The sequence below is a fragment of the Bombina bombina genome, chromosome 5 (assembly GCF_027579735.1).
Source record: "Bombina bombina isolate aBomBom1 chromosome 5, aBomBom1.pri, whole genome shotgun sequence".
NCBI lineage: Eukaryota > Metazoa > Chordata > Amphibia > Anura > Bombinatoridae > Bombina > Bombina bombina.
In genome coordinates, this window is record NC_069503.1 from 1,082,444,125 (window position 1) to 1,082,463,400 (window position 19,276).

Sequence of the window (19,276 nt, forward strand, 5' to 3'; positions counted from 1 at the left end):
TAAGTTAAATATTATTTTTATCTAACGAAATAAATTATTTCTTATTAAAAAAAATTATCCTAATTAAAGCTAAATACTTACCTGTAAAATAAACCCTAATATAGCTACAATATAAATAATAATTACATTGTAGCTATTTTAGGATTTATTTTTATTTTACAGGCAACTTTGTATTTATTTTAACTTGGTACAATAGCTATTAAATAGTTATTTACTATTTAATAGCTACCTAGTTAAAATAATTACAAAATTACCTGTAAAATAAATCCTAACCTAAGTTACAATTAAACCTAACACTACACTATCAATAAATTAATTAACTAAACTACCTACAATTACCTACAATTAAGTCAACTAAACTAAATTACAAAAACAAACAAACACTAAATTACAAAAAAAAAAAAAAAGATTACAAGAATTTTAAACTAATTACACCTACCTACTCTAAGCCCCCTAAAAAAATAACAAAGCCCCCCAAAATAAAAAAATGCCCTACCCTATTCTAAAATAAAAAGTTAACAGCTCTATTACCTTACCAGCCCTCAAAAGGGCTTTTTGCGGGGCATGCCCCAAAGAAATCAGCTCTTTTGCCTGTAAAAAAAAACATACAATACCCCCCAACATTACAACCCACCACCCACATACCCCTACTCTAACCCACCCAAACCCCCCTTAAAAAACCTAACACTAAGCCCCTGAAGATCTTCCTACCTTGTCTTCACCCAACCGGGTACCATCAGATCCGTCCAGAAGAGGGTCCGAAGTCTTCATCCTATCCGGCCAGAAGAGTTCCTCCAGAGGGTCCGAAGTCTTCATCCAGGCGGCATCTTCTATCTTCTTCCATCCGCAGCGGAGCGAGTCCATCTTGAAGCAGCCGGCGCGGATCCATCCTCTTCTTCCGACGTCCTAACACCAAATGAAGGTTCCTTTAAATGACGTCATCCAAGATAGGATTCTATCAGCCAATCGGAATTAAGGTAGGAAAAATCTGATTGGCTGACTGAATCAGCCAATCAAATTCAAGTTCAATCGGATTGGCTGATCCAATCAGCCAATCAGATTGAGCTCGCATTCTATTGGCTGTTCCGATCAGCCAATAGAATGCAAGCTCAATCTGATTGGCCGTCTGGATGAAAACTTCGGACCCTCTGGAGGACCTCTTCTGGCCGGATAGGATGAAGACTTCGGATCCTCTGGAGGACCTCTTCTGGCCGGATAGGATGAAGACTTCGGACCCTCTTCTGGACGGATCGGATGGTACCCGGCTGGGTGAAGACAAGGTAGGAAGATCTTCAGGGGCTTAGTGTTAGGTTTTTTAAGGGGGGTTTGGGCGGGTTAGATTAGGGGTATGTGGATGGTGGGTTGTAATGTTGGGGGGGAGTATTGTATGGTTTTTATTACAGGCAAAAGAGCTGATTTCTTTGGGGCATGCCCCGCAAAAAGCCCTTTTAAGGGCTGGTAAGGTAATAGAGCTGTTAACTTTTTATTTTAGAATAGGGTAGGGCATTTTTTTATTTTGGGGGGATTTGTTATTTTTTTAGGGGGCTTAGAGTAGGTGTAATTAGTTTAAAATTCTTGTAATTTTTTTTGTAATTTAGTGGGGTTTTTTTGTAATTTAGTTTAGTTGATTTAATTGTAGGTAATTGTAGGTAGTTTAGTTAATTAATTTATTGATAGTGTAGTGTTAGGTTTAATTGTAACTTAGGTTAGGATTTATTTTACAGGTAGTTTTGTAATTATTTTAACTAGGTAGCTATTAAATAGTAAATAACTATTTAATAGCTATTGTACCTAGTTAAAATAAATACAAAGTTGCCTGTAAAATAAATATAAATCCTAAAATAGCTGCAATGTAATTATTATTTATATTGTAGCTATATTAGGGTTTATTTTACAGGTAAGTATTTAGCTTTAAATAGGATTAATTTTTTTAATAAGAAATAATTTATTTCGTTAGATAAAAATTATTATTATTTTTTTTTTAAATCAAAGTTTTTTATTAAGGTAAATGGTGATACAAAATATAATGCATGACAACATATATATCAACATGGTAACATAACAGGTCTATGAAGTTACACACACATTATCTTATTCAAGCTATTTTCATGATACCTTAGATTTTATTTTATGTTTTATATTTACCGTGATACCTCTATATGTAATTAAGCTATCTACTAGAATGATATTTACAATTGAGATATTCAGCATAACACCATACAGTCAGGGATGAGAGGTAAATTTTGAATGCTAATGGAAAACTATAATATAATGTAACACCTCCCAACCTTAACCGGGTCACTTCTGTACAATGATGATAGAATCCTAAGCTGGGGAGGGTCTCAACTAGCACAGATGGTCTCTCTTGGACCCTAACAGTGTTTGTACGATTATTGAAATTAATTGATGATACTACATGTAAAGGAAAAATGCCCGGAACCATTTCTTTTCGCAGGTGTGAGGAGGAACTCCAAAAATACACAGAAGACGGAGTTTTTTACTCAGTATCTATATGTCTAAGTGACAACCTGTTAGCCGGTATATTTAATATGAGCACATCGGATGCCTTATATAAGGATAATTGGGAACAAGCAGACTCCTAGTAGGGTAAGATAAAGATAAACACTATGAATATCCCCATGACAGGATAACGTATAGAAAGGGGTTAGTCTATTAGATATTTATCGCCAGAGACTAGTAACTGCAGTCTGTCTCTGTGATCTCGGTGCTCCATGAAAATACCCCTTCAGCATGCTAAGTAAGGTCTGCAAACTACATTAATGATAATCCTAGCCTCAAATACAGTGTCACTCATTACTTGTGCCATGTTAATACTAACTATTTGTGACATGTCGGCATATGACAGCTTACTAGAAAATTGTCACATATACACTAAATTCCTTTAAACTCTGTATAGCAAGTATATGGTAAACAGTAAACAGGCCTAAAATGTTATAACAAATAGTGAAATATCGTCCCTACATCTCTCCCTAATCAGGCTAACATTTACTTTGTGGTTCACTAATTACATATCTTTAGCCATACATATTACAAAAAAGACTACTATAGAGACTTAGTATACCTCAACTACATGCTGTGTATTTCTTGGATCTGAAGGGTAAAACACCCACTCCCAGAGGCCAAGAAATATGGTCTTACTCAGCGACTACAATTATATATAAAAGTACAAGTTCTAACACTAAAGCGAATCTATGTACATTAACAAAAGCAAACCCAGACTTATACATAACATTGCCCCCTACTGACATACTGCAATCACTCAACATGAGATTATGTAGAGAATAATAAGTGACTTAGTTATTTGCATAGTAAACGGGACCAACATTAATGATTTCCTATTATTTGTATAAAATAAACACCAAGCAGAGTTATGGAAAGGCAATAGGAATAATATGGCTAAGTGTAAAGACAGAAGTGTCTACATATCTGAGAGTATAATTCTAACTATAAGGCCTGTGAGTTCCAGGCATCCAGCAGCCTGATGTGAAAATAAAAGAGCATGGCCTCTACAGCATAGCGTCCGGAGTGTGGGCCTGTAATACACCAGCCCTCATCTGCTCTGAAAAAGGTGCCACACTATCCGATTCCGAGTCGGACCCAACACCAGTGGTCACCGGTATGCTCAACCAAGTCCCTGGGTAAGTAGCAGCTGATATCTTGTCTGGGGAAATGAGGGACCAGATGACTCATGCGAGATGTGGCTCTAGCCATATAACTGTCGATCCGGAGCAACACCTCTGTTAGAATGGAGGACTGGGTCTGGAATACTTCTCTCGCAGATGACGTTCGTCTACTGCTGCTCCGCTGTAAGTCGCAAGCCGGGCTTCAAGCTGAAGGTAAGCTTCCAGCACATTCCCACCATCTTGCTGCCTGAGTAATAACGAATCCCTCCTCACCGCCAAGGGGACCGGCCGCATCCCCCTCTAACGGATCCAATGGTAATAGCACATACCTCGAGTCGCACACCCCATGCGGCGTTAGGTTAGGCTGCTCTATGCTCCGGATCCCAATGTATCTGCATTCTCGATCAGGATTGTTTAGCGCCATCCTCTGAGTTATGGATGGTCTCGGATCCATAGATTGCAAGGTCTGTACTGTGCTTACAGCTATCTCGAGATACTCAGGGACCTCCGGTAGCAAGCCCCATGTGCTCATGGCTTCCCTGCATGCGGCATGGAGATCTGTAAATCTATGATCCATCAAGTGTCCCAAGGCCTCCAGTTTGTCTCTTAAAATCTCACCCATGTCCTCCATATTCACAGCTTTAATGAAGATTCCTGTACACAAAGTAAAGTATAGTAGGTAAATACTACTCTACTTGGATAGAGTCTGAGTTTGAAAGGAGATAAATAATGCATTTATATATTCATTTGAGGAGCTTCACGAAGTTGCTGCTGATCATGGATGTAGTTAGGCCACGCCCCCATAAAAATTAAATTTTAACTTAGGGGGGTGTTAGGGTTAGTGTTAGACTTAGCTTTAGGGGTTTATTAATACATTTATTAGAGTAGCGGCGAGGTCCGGTCGGCAGGTTAGGGGTTAATATTTGAAGTTAGGTGTCGCAGATGTTAGGGAGGGCAGATTAGGGGTTAATACTATTTAAGGTATGGAAGATAGGCTCTCTTTTCAAAGATAGGTGTTTTTTGTTTTTGACCTCAAAAGAAAAAGTGAGACTTCCATGGTGCGTAACTGTAAATATGTTTTTGCAAGAAGCCAAAGTGGTAATCACATATACAGGAGCTGCTATAGCTCCAAGACAATCACCATCCTTGACGAAGCCGAGAGGTGAAATGTATGTCAGCGACGGAGCAAAGGGGTGGAGCTATGTTATCACATCGTCACAAGGAGGAGTACACCCAAGTTGATACACAGAAGCTGGAAACTTTGTAACAACTAGAATGACTGGCTATTACATGTAGCATACATAGCCCTGGAATAGATCACCTCCTTTCTCATGGGCAGGACCCAGAAAGTCAAACTCCTGCCCTTCTCCTCCAAGGCTCTTCACTGAGCCCCACCCTCTTCAACATCTACATGGCCCCTCTCGTCGCCATTGTCCAACGCCACTACCTCAACATCGTCTCCTACGCCGACGACACCCAGTTAATCATCTCACTCACCCGAGATCCCACCACCAAAAAGAATGTCCACAAAGGCCTGACAGCAGTCGCTGCCTGGATAAATGACAACCGGCTCAAACTGAACACAGACAAAATCAACCACGCACGAAATCTAGGTTTCATACTAGACTCCTTACTCTCCATGGACCGAAAAATCAATGCCATCACCTCAACATGCTTCCACATTCTCCACCTGCTATGAAAAATCTTCAAGTGGATCCCTACCGAAACCAAGAAAACAGTCACCCACGCCCTCGTCAGCAGATGGTTGGCCTACGACAACGCACTCTACGCCTGCTCCACCATCAAACTCCAAACAAAACTCCAACATATCCAGAATGTCTCAGCCAGACTCATACTCGACATCCCTCTCCAATACTCGACATCCCTCTTCAATGCCACATCACCGAACACCTAAGAAACCTTCACTGGCTCCCCATCAGAACATAAAGCAGCAAAGGGGGTAAGAAGTGCAGCGATGGGCAGCATTTTAAAATATATATGTAAATGATTATATGTATATACACATATTAACACATATTAACACATAAATATATATGTATATAAGCATATACATATATATTTACATTGCGGTCTGTTGGAACATAGAGTTCCCATAGACCGCAATGTAAAGGCACTTTTCAGTGCTGTTTTTTTCTAACACCCCACTCCCACCAATGTTGACCCCAAAAACTGCCTAGTGCAGTTGTTTTTAATAATAAAAAAAGCTACATATTTTAAAAAAAATAAAAAAACTACAATGCCCTCTATTTTGATGGCATTTGGGGCACTTTTAGAAAATTAACCAGAGACCTAATCTGGCTGGGTAATTATTACGCTCCCGCAAACAGGCAAATTTGTATGTTTGCAGGAGCGCAATAATTTAGCGCTCCACTTGTAATCTAGCCCTATGTTATCTAATGTCAAATATCTAATTTAAAGGGACATGAAACCATTTTTTTTTCTTTTATGATTCATATGGAGCATACACTTTTAATAAAGTTTCCAATTTACTTCTATTATCAAATTTACCTTGTTACCTTGGTACCCTCTGTTGAAAACTAGATATGTAGGCTCAGGAACACGCACATGTCTGGATAATTAAATGGCAACACTTTCAACAATTTTATACATTGCACAAACACTGCCATCTAGTGCTCAAAAGCATTATTGCAAAACTGCTGTCATAGTTCTACAGACATGTACACTCTACCAAGGTATTCTCTTTAACAAAGAATACCAAGAGAACAATGTAAATTTGATAATAGGAACAATTTAAAAACGTTTCTTAAACTGGTATGGTCTATCTAAATCATGAAAGAAAACAAATGTGTTTCATCTCTCATTAATTCTTTTGAATTCATCTTATCCTGGGCCCTATAATGAGGCTTTTGAGATATAAAAATGCTTAAACTAGAAAAATCAGACGCCCCACTTCTATATCTAATGGGGTCATCACTGTCTGAGACCAAGTCCAAAACAATGACTTTCAGGTCTTTATTTAAAAAAAAAAAAAAATCTAATTTAATACATATCCTAAATTTCTACCCAGGATATTCCAATGGTAAAGAAATGTTGTTCTTGGGAAGAAAAAAGTACAAACTATTTCAGACATTTCTAACATAACACACAAAAAAAATTGACCACGATTACAATCTTAATAATATTAAAGGGATATGAAACCCAATTTTTTTCTTTAATGATTCCGAAATTTTAAGCAACTTTCTAATTTACTTCTATTATCAATTTTCTTTGTTCTCTTGGTATCTTTATTTGACAAAGCAGGAATTTAAGCTTAGGAGCCGGACCATTTTGGTTCAGCACCTAGGTAGCGCTTGCTTATTGATGGTTAAATGTAGCTGGCTCCTAAGATTACATTCCTGCCTTTTAAAATAAAGATACCAAGAAAACGAAGAAAAATTGATAGTCAGAGTAAATTAGAAAGTTGCTTAAAATTGCATGATCTATCTGAATCATGATAAAAATTGGGTTTCATTTCCCTTTAAGTATGAATTTTTTCAGATAATAAATCTAATAACATCACTCTTAATAAACAGTCTGATGAGGACACTGTTCTAACAGCATTCTTTTATTTCACTTTAGACTCATTCACCACCCCAGGTACTCTGAGTGATCCACAATAAATTATATTACAGAAAATATACTAAATACTCAAGAGAAAACACATTGCAAACAGAAAGTCTTCACTCTTCCCTACTAAAATAAGACTGACCTTAGCCCTAAATGTGACGTCAAGATTGTATGGTCACAAATCAGGAATAAGCAACATTGACTACAACAGTTTATATAATGTAATTATTTATCATCATTCAGCAAAGAAATATCTTGCTACCTGCCTAGTAACAAACTATATTTAGATATGTTGACTCACCTTCTTCTGGTGGAGAATGAACTGTATCAACACTTCTATTTTGCTGAACTGTTAAAATAAAGCCTATATTAAAGATATAATCAAGTGACTCGGAAGATAAATTTTGTAACAAACATTCCATTTAAACACATTTATTTAAATAGTATGGTAAATCATCATTTTTAAAAGAAAATCTGTCCAAGGATGTTTATCAAACTTTAGACGGTAGAGAGTATTTATTAAGTTAATGCACCATATAACATCTAAATCTGTTTTGGGTGCAGATATATTTGCCTTAAAAGAATATTAAGTAGACATGTGAAGCCAAAAATTTTCGTTCTGAATATTCAGAGAAATTTAAAATGAAACATATACTGAATTTTTGTTAAACATTTCCATTTGTTTTCTTTAAAATGAACGTAAATATTTCAAAGCTACAGGTGAAAAGTTCACCTGTAGCTGCAATACTTACCTTAAAGTGAATGTCATCTTTCTCCCACCTCCAGGTCGTCTCTTCTTACGTCAGAAATGACGAATCCAGCTTCCTCCAATAACGGCTTCCCCCTCCAGAGCAAACATTACCTGAAGCCACGCTGTGATTGGAGGAATCCGGATTCGTCATTTCTGAAGAAAGAAGAGACGTCCTGGGGGTGGAGGAATCGCTGCTCCGGTGTTCCACACTTGCTAGGAATAAAAGGTAAGTATTTTAAAAGAACGGCTTCAATGTAAACTTTCATGAAAGAAAGTGCCCCTGTTTTTATTAGTATTTTTAAAAACAGGGCTTTCATTCGTGAAAATTGACATTCACTTTAATGTGCTCTGGAGAGCATGCTGAGGTAAGTATTAAAGGGATACTTCAGTCAAAATGACACTTTAATGATTCAGATAGAGCATGCAACTTTCTAATTTACTCCTATTATCAATTTTTCTTCATTCTCTTGGTATCTTTATTTGAAAGTAAGCATATGAGCCAGCACATTTTTGGTTCCACAACTGAGTAGCGCTTGCTGACTGGTGGCTACATTTAGACATTAATCAGAAAGCACTACCCAGGTGCTGAACCAAAAATAGTCCGGCTCCTATGCTTACTTTCATATAAAGATACCCCGAGAACAAAGAAAAATTGATAATAAGAGTAATTAGAAAGTTGCCTAAAATTGCATGCTCTATCTGAATCATGAAAGTTTAATTTTGACTAGCGTATCCCTTTAACCGCTTAATTAAAAATAAAATAAAGGAAACAAATTAACACTGACAATTTTTGTCAATATTCTTTTGTTTTTCTTTATTTTCGTTGGTGCATTTACCACAAAACAAAATCTGATTTTCGTGATAAATGTGCATTCGTCCAAAAACGAATGCACATCTCTAATACTAAGTCCGATGTACCTGACCCCTGACTTGCTAATATCTCTTTATTTAATCACTGACTTGCTAACCTGTCTGTACCTAACCCCTGACTTGCTAATATCTCTTTATTTAATCACTGACTTGCTAACCTGTCTGTACCTGACCCCTGACTTGCTAATATCTCTTTATTTAATCACTGACTTGCTAACCTGTCTGTACCTGACCCCTGACTTGCTAATATCTCTTTATTTAATCACTGACTTGCTAACCTGTCTGTACCTGACCCCTGACTTGCTAATATCTCTTTATTTAATCACTGACTTGCTAACCTGTCTGTACCTGACCCCTGACTTGCTAATATCTCTTTATTTAATCACTGACTTGCTAACCTGTCTGTACCTGACCCCTGACTTGCTAATATCTCTTTATTTAATCACTGACTTGCTAACCTGTCTGTACCTGACCCCTGACTTTCTAATATCTCTTTATTTAATCACTGACTTGCTAACCTGTCTGTACCTGACTACTGATTTGCTGACATCTCTTTAAAGGGACATGAAACCCAACATTTTTTTTTAATTTTTCAGATAGAGCATACAAATTTAAACAATTTTCCACTTTACTTCTATTATAATTTTTCTTAATTCTCTTGCTTTTCTTTTATTGAAAGAGCAGCCATGCACTACTAGGAATTAGCTGAATACTTCAGTAACCCAATGATAAGAGGTATAATTGTACAGTCACCAATCAGCAGCTAGCTCCCATCTCCTGAGCCTCCCTAGGTATACTTTACAACAAAGGATGCCAAGTGAACAAAGCAAATTAGATAATAGAAGTGAATTGGAAGGTTACTTAAAATTGTATATTCTATCTTAATTAATAACTGGATTTCTAACCTGTCTGTTCCTGACCACTGAGGGCTGAAGCCCGCGCCACCCGTAATTTCACCTCGCACATCGGGGTATTACATAAGAAAGGAGTAGGTGTCCTATTGGTGCGCAAATGGGGATTCCCTAGCACTTACACTTATCTGCTCCCAAAAACAGATATATTTAGTAAATAAGACAAAACTAGTACAATTTAGTGTAGGTGCGCTCACAGCAGCGGGAATAAATAATTACTGATTAAAAGTGTTAAACAGTTAATATTTAATCAAAACATAGAAAACATTAAAACTCAATATTTAAAAATGTTCAGTTAATCTTATTGATCAAGAGTTTCCTCATTGGTAGATAAAAATAATACAGTTCATGTAGAAATAAGGATATAAATAATAACTATTTATTGTTTAAAACATACACTCTTAGTATTATGATGCTGTAACCAGTCACAAATGCTAAAAAAACTATCTGTTTACAATCGACTTTAAAAACACTTTAAAAATACAAAAAACATCTCGGTATAGATCAGGTTCAATGTAAACTTATACTGGTATTAAGTAGCTAGCAGCAGAAGTTTGTTATCAATTATATTAGTGCACCAATGCCAGATTGAAAATGAGATTTAAACTAAAATGTCAATTTTCTTATTCCATATACTGTCCATATAAAGAATCTGCATAAAATATTGCACAAATATCCACAAATGGGTAGAATCTAAGTAGAGGGTATTAATATCAGTGATGTATATAACACTTTGCTCTCCGGTATGCCTCCTTAGGGTATTCGATGTGTCAAAGGAGATGTCCGTTTAACCAAACTTATTGGCCTGTAACATTTGAGCTGGAGTTATCAATATACGATGTTAGATATTATCGATGTTTGTAACACTTAGTACCCAATATGCTGTCTTTGCCTCTTTGTATTTAGTGTGTCAAAGAATATTAGTTTGTTACGCTATGTGGCATATAGCTTATAGGCTGTGTATGTCTACCGCACTTATCCGGCTGCTACACCTCAGTGTGCCTACCTGCTCTTATGTGGGTATCCTCCGTCCACTTCCCAGATGGCACAGGTGTCTGTGCAGCTCCACGGATAGCCGGTGACGTCACACGCACGTCCGTTCTTCTTGAAAGTAGATCCGTCTGAAATAACTCTGCACAGAGTGTATATGTAGAAAAGAAAGTAGTGCCACTTCAATCCTTTGTAATCCTCAGTTCTTTCTTACAAATGAGGTATAAAATTATTCTGTATGTCTTGTTTCAACAACCATCAACGCGTTTCACCACTTCTTGTGGCTTTCTCAAGATGGTTTAAGTATATTTAGTATTGTCTTTATATACGTGTTGGTGATTTTTAATTTGTCCGGCCTTACAGCCTCTTCTTCAATCTTACTTTGGTTAAGGTGGAATTGGTGCACTTTATTAAGGAGGAAGGCTTAAAAGTGTATAAGTTTAACATGCCCATCTTAATAGGGAGTATTACAACAATTAAGTAAATATAATACAATCTCTAATCAACATTAAATAAAAATGAAAATAAACACATAGATTTAAACAGCCGGATAAGCGCGGTAGACATACACAGCCTATAAGCTATATGCCACATAGCGTAACAAACGAATATTCTTTGACACACTAAATACAAAGAGGCAAAGACTCATATTGGGTACTAAGTGTTACAAACATCGATCATATCTAACATCGTATATTGATAACTCCAGCTCAAACGTTACAGGCCAATAATAAATAACATGCATTTTTAAACAGCTTTCTAATTTACTTTTAACATCAAATTTTCTTCCTACTCATTGCACTATATCACAGCAGTTTTGAATGTTATTTATTTGCAAGAGCATTAGACGTCAGCACTATTTCCTGAAATACTTACCTAGGTATCGCTTCATAAAATTGAATTTTCTTTGGGTTTCATATGCGTATAAGTAATCACTGGACTCAGTGGACTGCTAACATGTCTGTACCTAACCACTGACTTGCTAATATCTCTATAATTTAACCCTGGACTGCAAACCTGTATTTACCTGACCACTGACTTGCTAATATCTCCTTAATTAACAACAGGACTGCTAACTTGTTGGTACCTGACCACTGACTTGTTAATATATTTTTAATTAACCACTGGACTGCTAACCTGTCTGTACCTGACCACTGACTTTGTAATATCTCTTTAATTAGACTGCTAACCTATCTGTGCATAGCCACTGACTTGCTAATATCTCTTTTATTAACCACTGGACTGCTAACCTGCCTGTTCTTGACCATTCACTTGTTAATACATTTTTTAATTAACCACTGGACTGCTAACCTGTCTCTACCTGATGACTGGCTTGTTAATTTCTTTTTAATTAACCACTAGACTGCTAACCTGTCTGTAACTGACCACTGACTTGTTAATATCTTTTTAATTAGCCACATGACTGCTAACCTGTCTATACCTGACTACTGACTTATTAATATCTTTTTAATTAGACTGCTAACCTATATGTACATAACCACTGACTTGTGGATATCTCTTTAATTAACTACTGGACTGCTAACCTGTCTGTACCTGACTATTGATTTTCTAATATGTCTATAATTAACCACTGGAATGCTAACCTCTCTGTACCTGAAAACTGACTTATTAATATCTTTTTAATTAACCATTGGACTGATAACCTATCTGTAACTGATCCCTGACTTGTTAATATATTTTTAATTAACCACTGGACTGCTAACACTGACTTGTTTATATCTCTTTAATTAGACTGCTAACCTATCTGTACACAACCACAAACTTGCTACTATCTCTCTAATTTACCACTGGACTGCTAACCTATCTGAACTGACCTCTGACTTGTTCATATCTCATTAATTAGACCGCTGCCCTATCTGTATATAACCACTGACTTGCTAATATATCTCTAATTAATCACTGGACTGCAAACCTGTCTGTACTTGACCACTGACTTGCTAATAGCTCTATTATTAACCACTGGACTGCTAACCTGTCTGTACCTGACTACTGACTTGCTAATATGTCTATAATTAACCACTGGACTGCTAACCTGTCCGTGCCTGACCACCAATTTCTTAATATCTCTTTAATTAGACAGCTAACTTATTTGTACATAACCACTGTCTTGCTAAATTGCTTATATCTGACCACTGACCTACTAATCTGCTTGTGCTTGACCTCAATCTCTGGCCTGCTTGCCTTACTTTTCTATTGATTTGATAACCTTCCTGTTCCTGACCTCTAACCTGCTCACTAGTCATAGTTACCACTGATTATTGGCCAGTTAACATGTTTTTATTGATTACTAGCTCAATAGTCTGAATGTACTTTTCTTCTGTCCTGATAGCTATACCATGCTTGGCCATCAGCTGAGCTAAGCTGTCTAGTCTTCCTTTTCCTTTGCAAATCCATTTAGCATTTTTTTTTATCTGTGCTGATCATTTTCTTGTATATAAAAATGCCCACAATACCTTATCTGGCCTGCTACTTGCTTTTGGCTTTTTGTCAACAACCTCCAGCAAACCTATTTCTGACATCTGTCATGATATATTAAGATTGTATCTATTTATATAGAAGCAGATGAGTAGACTAGATGGGGTCATTGCTTCATGTCTACTGTCAGAAATATTATTCCTGATTATATGATCAGCATGCTTCTGTTCAGGTTAAATTTTGCAATTTCTGAACATACTGTATATCTTTTTTTGATGGGGAGTTCAATTTAGAGACATTATTTTTAGCTTTAAAATGAAATACTTAGGATAGGTGAGTGTCTATATTTAAATATTGAAATGGTAGAATTATTTTCCCTTGACAACTATCTATCTATCTATCTATCTATCTATCATCTATCTATATATTGTTTTAATGCAGAAGCAATATTAATATTTGGATATCGAAAAGATTCAAATACAACGTTTGGCTGCTATATTTCAATATTGATTCCAACAGACTTTCATTGAAGTTTATGAGAATCAACAAATAAATATCAAATCTGAATATTATATTTAATACTCATATATTAGATTTAATATTTAATCTTAAATGAAATGTAACATTCAATTGCACGATCAATTGTTAAATATTTAGTAAACATTCCATGTTTGGTTAAAATGTACAAATATGGCTAACATTTAATATTTTTAACACATTTGATAAAACATTTGCCCACTTTTAGCATCAATTTCCCTTTACATACCAAGTTTAATCAGTTTTAAGTGATGGTTTAAGTTAACACCAGGAATACAATATTAAGGCTCTGGTCCTTGTATAACCAAGCAATTTGGATAAACTGATTTATAATATAAAGCCTTTTGATTATGCGTCCACTACAATATTATTTGGCAAACTACTGCTCTTGTATCTATAATATAATTTTAATGATACAGTTGCCTAGCAACAATTTTTGCTGTCAGCTTTAACCCATCAGATTATACTCATTTTTTGAATTACACGTAGCCTGTAGCAATGGCTATAACAGTTGATTTCATGCAGTGCAAGAGCATCCTTCAGATACAGATGTGTGTAGATTATTAGTATAATAAAATACAGCATTTATCAATCATCTCTTTACTCTTGTGAATCCTATGTGAATATGTAATTATCGTGTTATATTTTCTTAAAGAACTGTGTTATCTTTGGTTTGTTGAAAATCATATCTAGATAGGCTCAGTAGCTGCTGATTGGTGGCTGCACACAGATACCTTGTGTGATTGGCTCAGCCATGTGCATTGCTATTTATTCAACAAACGATATCTAAAGAATGAAGCAAATTAGATCATAGAAGTAATTTGGAGGTTGTTTAAAATTGCATTCTCTATCTGAATCATGGAAGAAAAATTTGGGTTTCATGTCCCTTTAACCAAAAACTTCACTATTTGAGCAGAATTTTTGCACTCATCAGCTTTGTACACCAGCATTGTTGAGAATATTAGTGCAAGCTCTCATAGAAATGTATTATGTGAGAAAAAAGAGCTCACCTGCGTTATCTGACATAAATACTGTAGCACACATTATACTACAGCATGCACAATATACATTAACCATAGACCAGCACAAAAATGCAGTGATGTTAACATTCCATACCACTTGCTGTTTTGAGCTCCACTTGTAATCTTGTTTACTCTAGATAAATTAATTAAATTGGTAAAAAATTATCTTCATAGATTAACACTAAAATAAATATTGATGACTTTGCGAATATCAACTTCACTCTTATTTATGTGGTTTTCTGAAATTGTGTTCACTGATTTATAATGAACAAAATATTTAATTTATATGTGGGTTTAAATGTTCCTAGCCATTAAAAATAAAATGATATCTGCTTTTCTATTTGGTTCCTGGATGCTATGGATAATATACTATAAGAGAATCTTAAATGTGCGACTATTAACCACTGCTTGATACCTAAGATTATACTAAATAAAAATGCTGATTGTTTCCTTTAGTGCTTTATTAGTGAGTTAAATTTATAATGAAAAGTGTAAAGGTAACTTTGCATTCCAGCTATTTTAAATTCCAATATCACTTAAAGGGATAGTAAACACCAAAAATGTTTTTGTTTAAAATTAAAGATAATCCCTTTATTTTCCATTACTCAGTTTTACATAACCAATACTGTTATATAAATATACTTTTTACCTCTGTAATTACCTTGTATCTAAGCTTCTGCTGACTGCCTCCTTATCTCAGATCTGTTGACAGACTTGCATTACAGGCAATTAGTGCTGACTCTTAAAGGGACAGTCAAGTCCAAAAAAAACGTTCATGATTTTAATAGGGAATGTAATTTTAAACAACTTTTCTATTTACTTTTATCACCAATTTTGCTTTGTTCTTTTGGTATTTTTAGTTCAAAGATAATTCTAGGAGGTTCATATGCTAATTTCTTAGACCCTGAAGACTGCCTCTAATCTGAATGCATTTTGACCAATAGAGGGCTTTAGTTCATGTGTTTCATATAGATAACATTGAGCTCATGCACATTAAGTTACCCTGGAGCCAGCACTAATTGGCTAAAAAGAACTGAAATAAGGGGGCCGTCTGCAGAGGCTTAGATACAAGGTAATCAAAGAGGTAAAAAGTGTATTAATATAACTGTGTTGGTTATGCAAAAATGGGGAATGGGTAATAAAGGGATTATCTTTCTTTTTAAACAACAAAAATTCTGGTGTTGACTGTCCCTTTAAATAACTTCACGTGTATGAGCACAGAGTTATCTATATTACACACATGAACTAACGCCCTCTAGATGAGAGGCGCCCTTCAAGGGCTTAGAAATTAGCATATGAGACTACCTAAGTTTAGCTTGATAAAAGTAAATTAGAAAGTTGTTTAAAATTACTTGACCTACCTGAATCATGAAAGTTTAAAAGGACACTGAACCCAAATTTTTTCTTTTGCGATTCAGATAGAGCATGCAATTTTAAACAACTTTCTAATTTACGCCTAATTTTCTTCGTTCTCTTGCTGTCTTTATTTTTAAAAAGAAGGTATCTAAGCTAAGGAGCCAGCCAATTTTTGGTTTAGAACACTAGAGAGCACTTGTTTATTGGTGGGTGAATTTATCCACCAATCAGCAAGAACAACCCAGATTGTTCACCAAAAATGGGCCGGCATCTAAACTTACATTCTTGCTTTTCAAATAAAGAAAATTTGATAATAGGAGTAAATTAGAAAGTTGCTTAAAATTGCATGCTCTATCTGAATCACAAAAGAAAAAAATTGGGTTTAGTGTCCCTTTAATTTGGACTTTACTATCCCTTTAATGCATCTACTAAAGGAGGAAATTGAACCACTCACAGAGTTGATCAAATCTGTTCTTATTTTTATAAATGGAATATTTAATCTGCACACTGGGATTCAATCTTAAAGGGTCATTAAAATATGTTTTAATAAAACATCAGAAATGATTCATTGCATTTTGAAATACCTGAGTGCAACATATTAAAAATGGTAATTTCTACAATATCATTCATTTATTATAATACTTAAGAATATATTTTTATGATACTTAAGCATATTATTTTTTAAACAAACAGTTAAAATACTGCGCTCTCTGTAGATCAAAGAATACTATCTCAATATTTTAAAAATTATGTCTAAGAAAAGCATGTGTAGTGCAGTTGTGTTTTGCAAAGATAAAAACCTAATAAAAATAAAAGTATGAGTAATGGATAAAAAAAACCAGTAAAACAATGAAAAGATAAATAAATAACCAATTCGATTCAATGCACTGGCCAGGATATCCGTATGAGCGGCCTTGTTATATAATGATACGTTTCAAAGTCAATGAACAAAGTCTTCTTGTATGTGAAAGAAAAAATAAAAAAAAACGAGAAAAAAACCCAACAGTCTTATATTATTGATCCAAGAAATGTTTCAAGAGTGTCTCAAGAATATTGAAGCTGACCTTGTAGTATGGTAGAAAGCTATATTGCTCCAATGGTGGTGAGATCCAGACACTGGTTGAATACAGATGATAGTATAGTCCCGATGAACATCCAGACTTTGTCAAGAGGGATATCCCTCTTGACAAAGTCTGGACGTTACCAGATGAAAAGAGTTGAGGTCATTCAACACTCTGACGTCACTGACGTCCTCGAATCAACCAGGCTTTCCCCATTAGCCCACGGGTCTAGCGCAAACCCCGGATGAGGCGCAAGTAAACTTTTCATCCATTCCTGGCTCCCTAAGGACGCTCATACACTCAGAGCTTACATATTGTTGCTTGTTTTTAACTTTTATCTTGTAAGTGTTTATTTTATGTTGCGCAATATGTGTATTCATTAAATACTTTTACTCTCAGATGGGATGCGCTGTGTTTGTTGTCTTCACAGATATTATTTTTTAGGCTATGTACATTTCTGTTGCATTACAAGTTTTCACTAGTGAGTGAGTAAGAAAGGGAGGCCAGGATAAAAATGAACTCAACAAATTCCCATATCTTGGCTTCAGCCTAATTGCAGCAGTCACCAGACTCCATTCCTATCCTGTCTTTATGCTTAGAAATAACACTAATGTAGCTGTGATTTTGAGCCTTTTACCTGTACTGGAGTTATGAGGCTTCATGCTCTGATTATTTTAAAAGGGCAACTGATTAGGGCTATAGTATGGCTGAAGCCAACATATGAAAATGATGGTAAGTTGAGTTTAAATTTTGTAAAGAAACACTGCACCCATAGACTACGAAATGCATATGAATGCTCCAGTGAGTGCCTAGGTTTACCCTTTAACAAACTAAAAGATGAAGACATTAGTACTTTAGTACACAGTAAGTCATTTTTAAGCATTTGTTTAAAAAAATGTATAAATGAAGATACTCAGATGTTTTACATAGAGATGTGCTAATTACCACTTTAAAAGGATGTTTGCTATTAATATTTCAAGTTCATATAATTTTATACAAAGTACGTCATTTGCATCAATGTATGAGAATCATGAATCATCTTATGTAGAGGTCCTTTATTTTGTAAAATGTTTTAGAAAACTGGAATGAATTTTGTTACTACTGAAAATAAAGAAAAATCATTCAACTGCATTAATATATACAAATGTAATAAGAATTATCTGGAAATCAACTTACTTTTGGATTCAAATGCTGTCATATGTTTCCTGCCAGTTGTATCTGGAAAAACTAATTAAAAAACAATGTTTGAGAATAGATTTCATATTTATTTATACAAAAATATTTTCATTAATATTTTCAGCATTTATGAGGATTTGGGGTCTCTTTTTTTCAAGCCATTTTCAGTTCCACTTCACTGTTAAAATGGATATCATGACTTCTCAAATGACAACGTTTTTTCTTCTTAATGAGCTGGACAGAATTCAATTATCTGATTCATCCAGGGCATCCAGGTCATTCCAAAATAATTGCAACCTGCATTAGCTATACTTTTTACTTCTTGCTAGAAGAATACCTGAATTCAAAGAACATGCATCATACAAACGCTCTCCTAATATAAAAATAGGATTCATGTACTTCAAAAAAACATTTTAACAGCCCTTTAGGATTTTTGTCAATTTGAAAAACTGACATTCATTTATTAGGAAATCTCAGGAAAAAAAATATCACTTTTTTAAAAAAAAAATTGTATTGTTTAAATTATATTTAAAGGGGCATTAAACACTGAAATATTATTAAAAAAATAATTGTATGTAGTAAAACAACTTTGCAATATACTTTCATTATTGATTTTGTTCCCTTTTCCTGTAATTTAATTGTGAATATTGTGGGCTTCTCAAATTCCTGTTAAAGGTGGAAGTTCAGACACAGCTATATTCTACACAGTCATTGGTTGCTCTCTCTAGTAAGCCATTCATAACTGTCCCTAATTGGCCTTAGCAGAGAGAAACCTAAGATAAAATATGGCTGTCTCTACTGCTTTATAGACTTTTGAAAGTTACCCTAATTTTTTCAATATTTAAAACGAATGTAATTTTTTTTTAAATTACTCATATCTTATTCTCAAGGTAAATATTTGCTCTGAATACATCATTCTTTCAATGATTTATTT

The 19,276-nt window shown here is 35.0% G+C and overlaps 1 protein-coding gene across 1 annotated transcript in view; it reads right to left on the reverse strand.

Annotated features, from left to right (window-relative positions):
* Positions 1–19,276, reverse strand: part of OC90 (otoconin 90) — a 177,446-nt gene that overhangs the window by 81,229 nt on the left and 76,941 nt on the right. Inside the window, exons 6-7 of the mRNA XM_053715947.1 lie at positions 18,343–18,393; positions 7,534–7,581 (exon numbers count right to left, since the gene is read on the reverse strand). Coding sequence (XP_053571922.1) covers positions 7,534–7,581; positions 18,343–18,393 — 99 coding nt within the window. The remainder of the gene's footprint in view (positions 1–7,533; positions 7,582–18,342; positions 18,394–19,276) is intronic.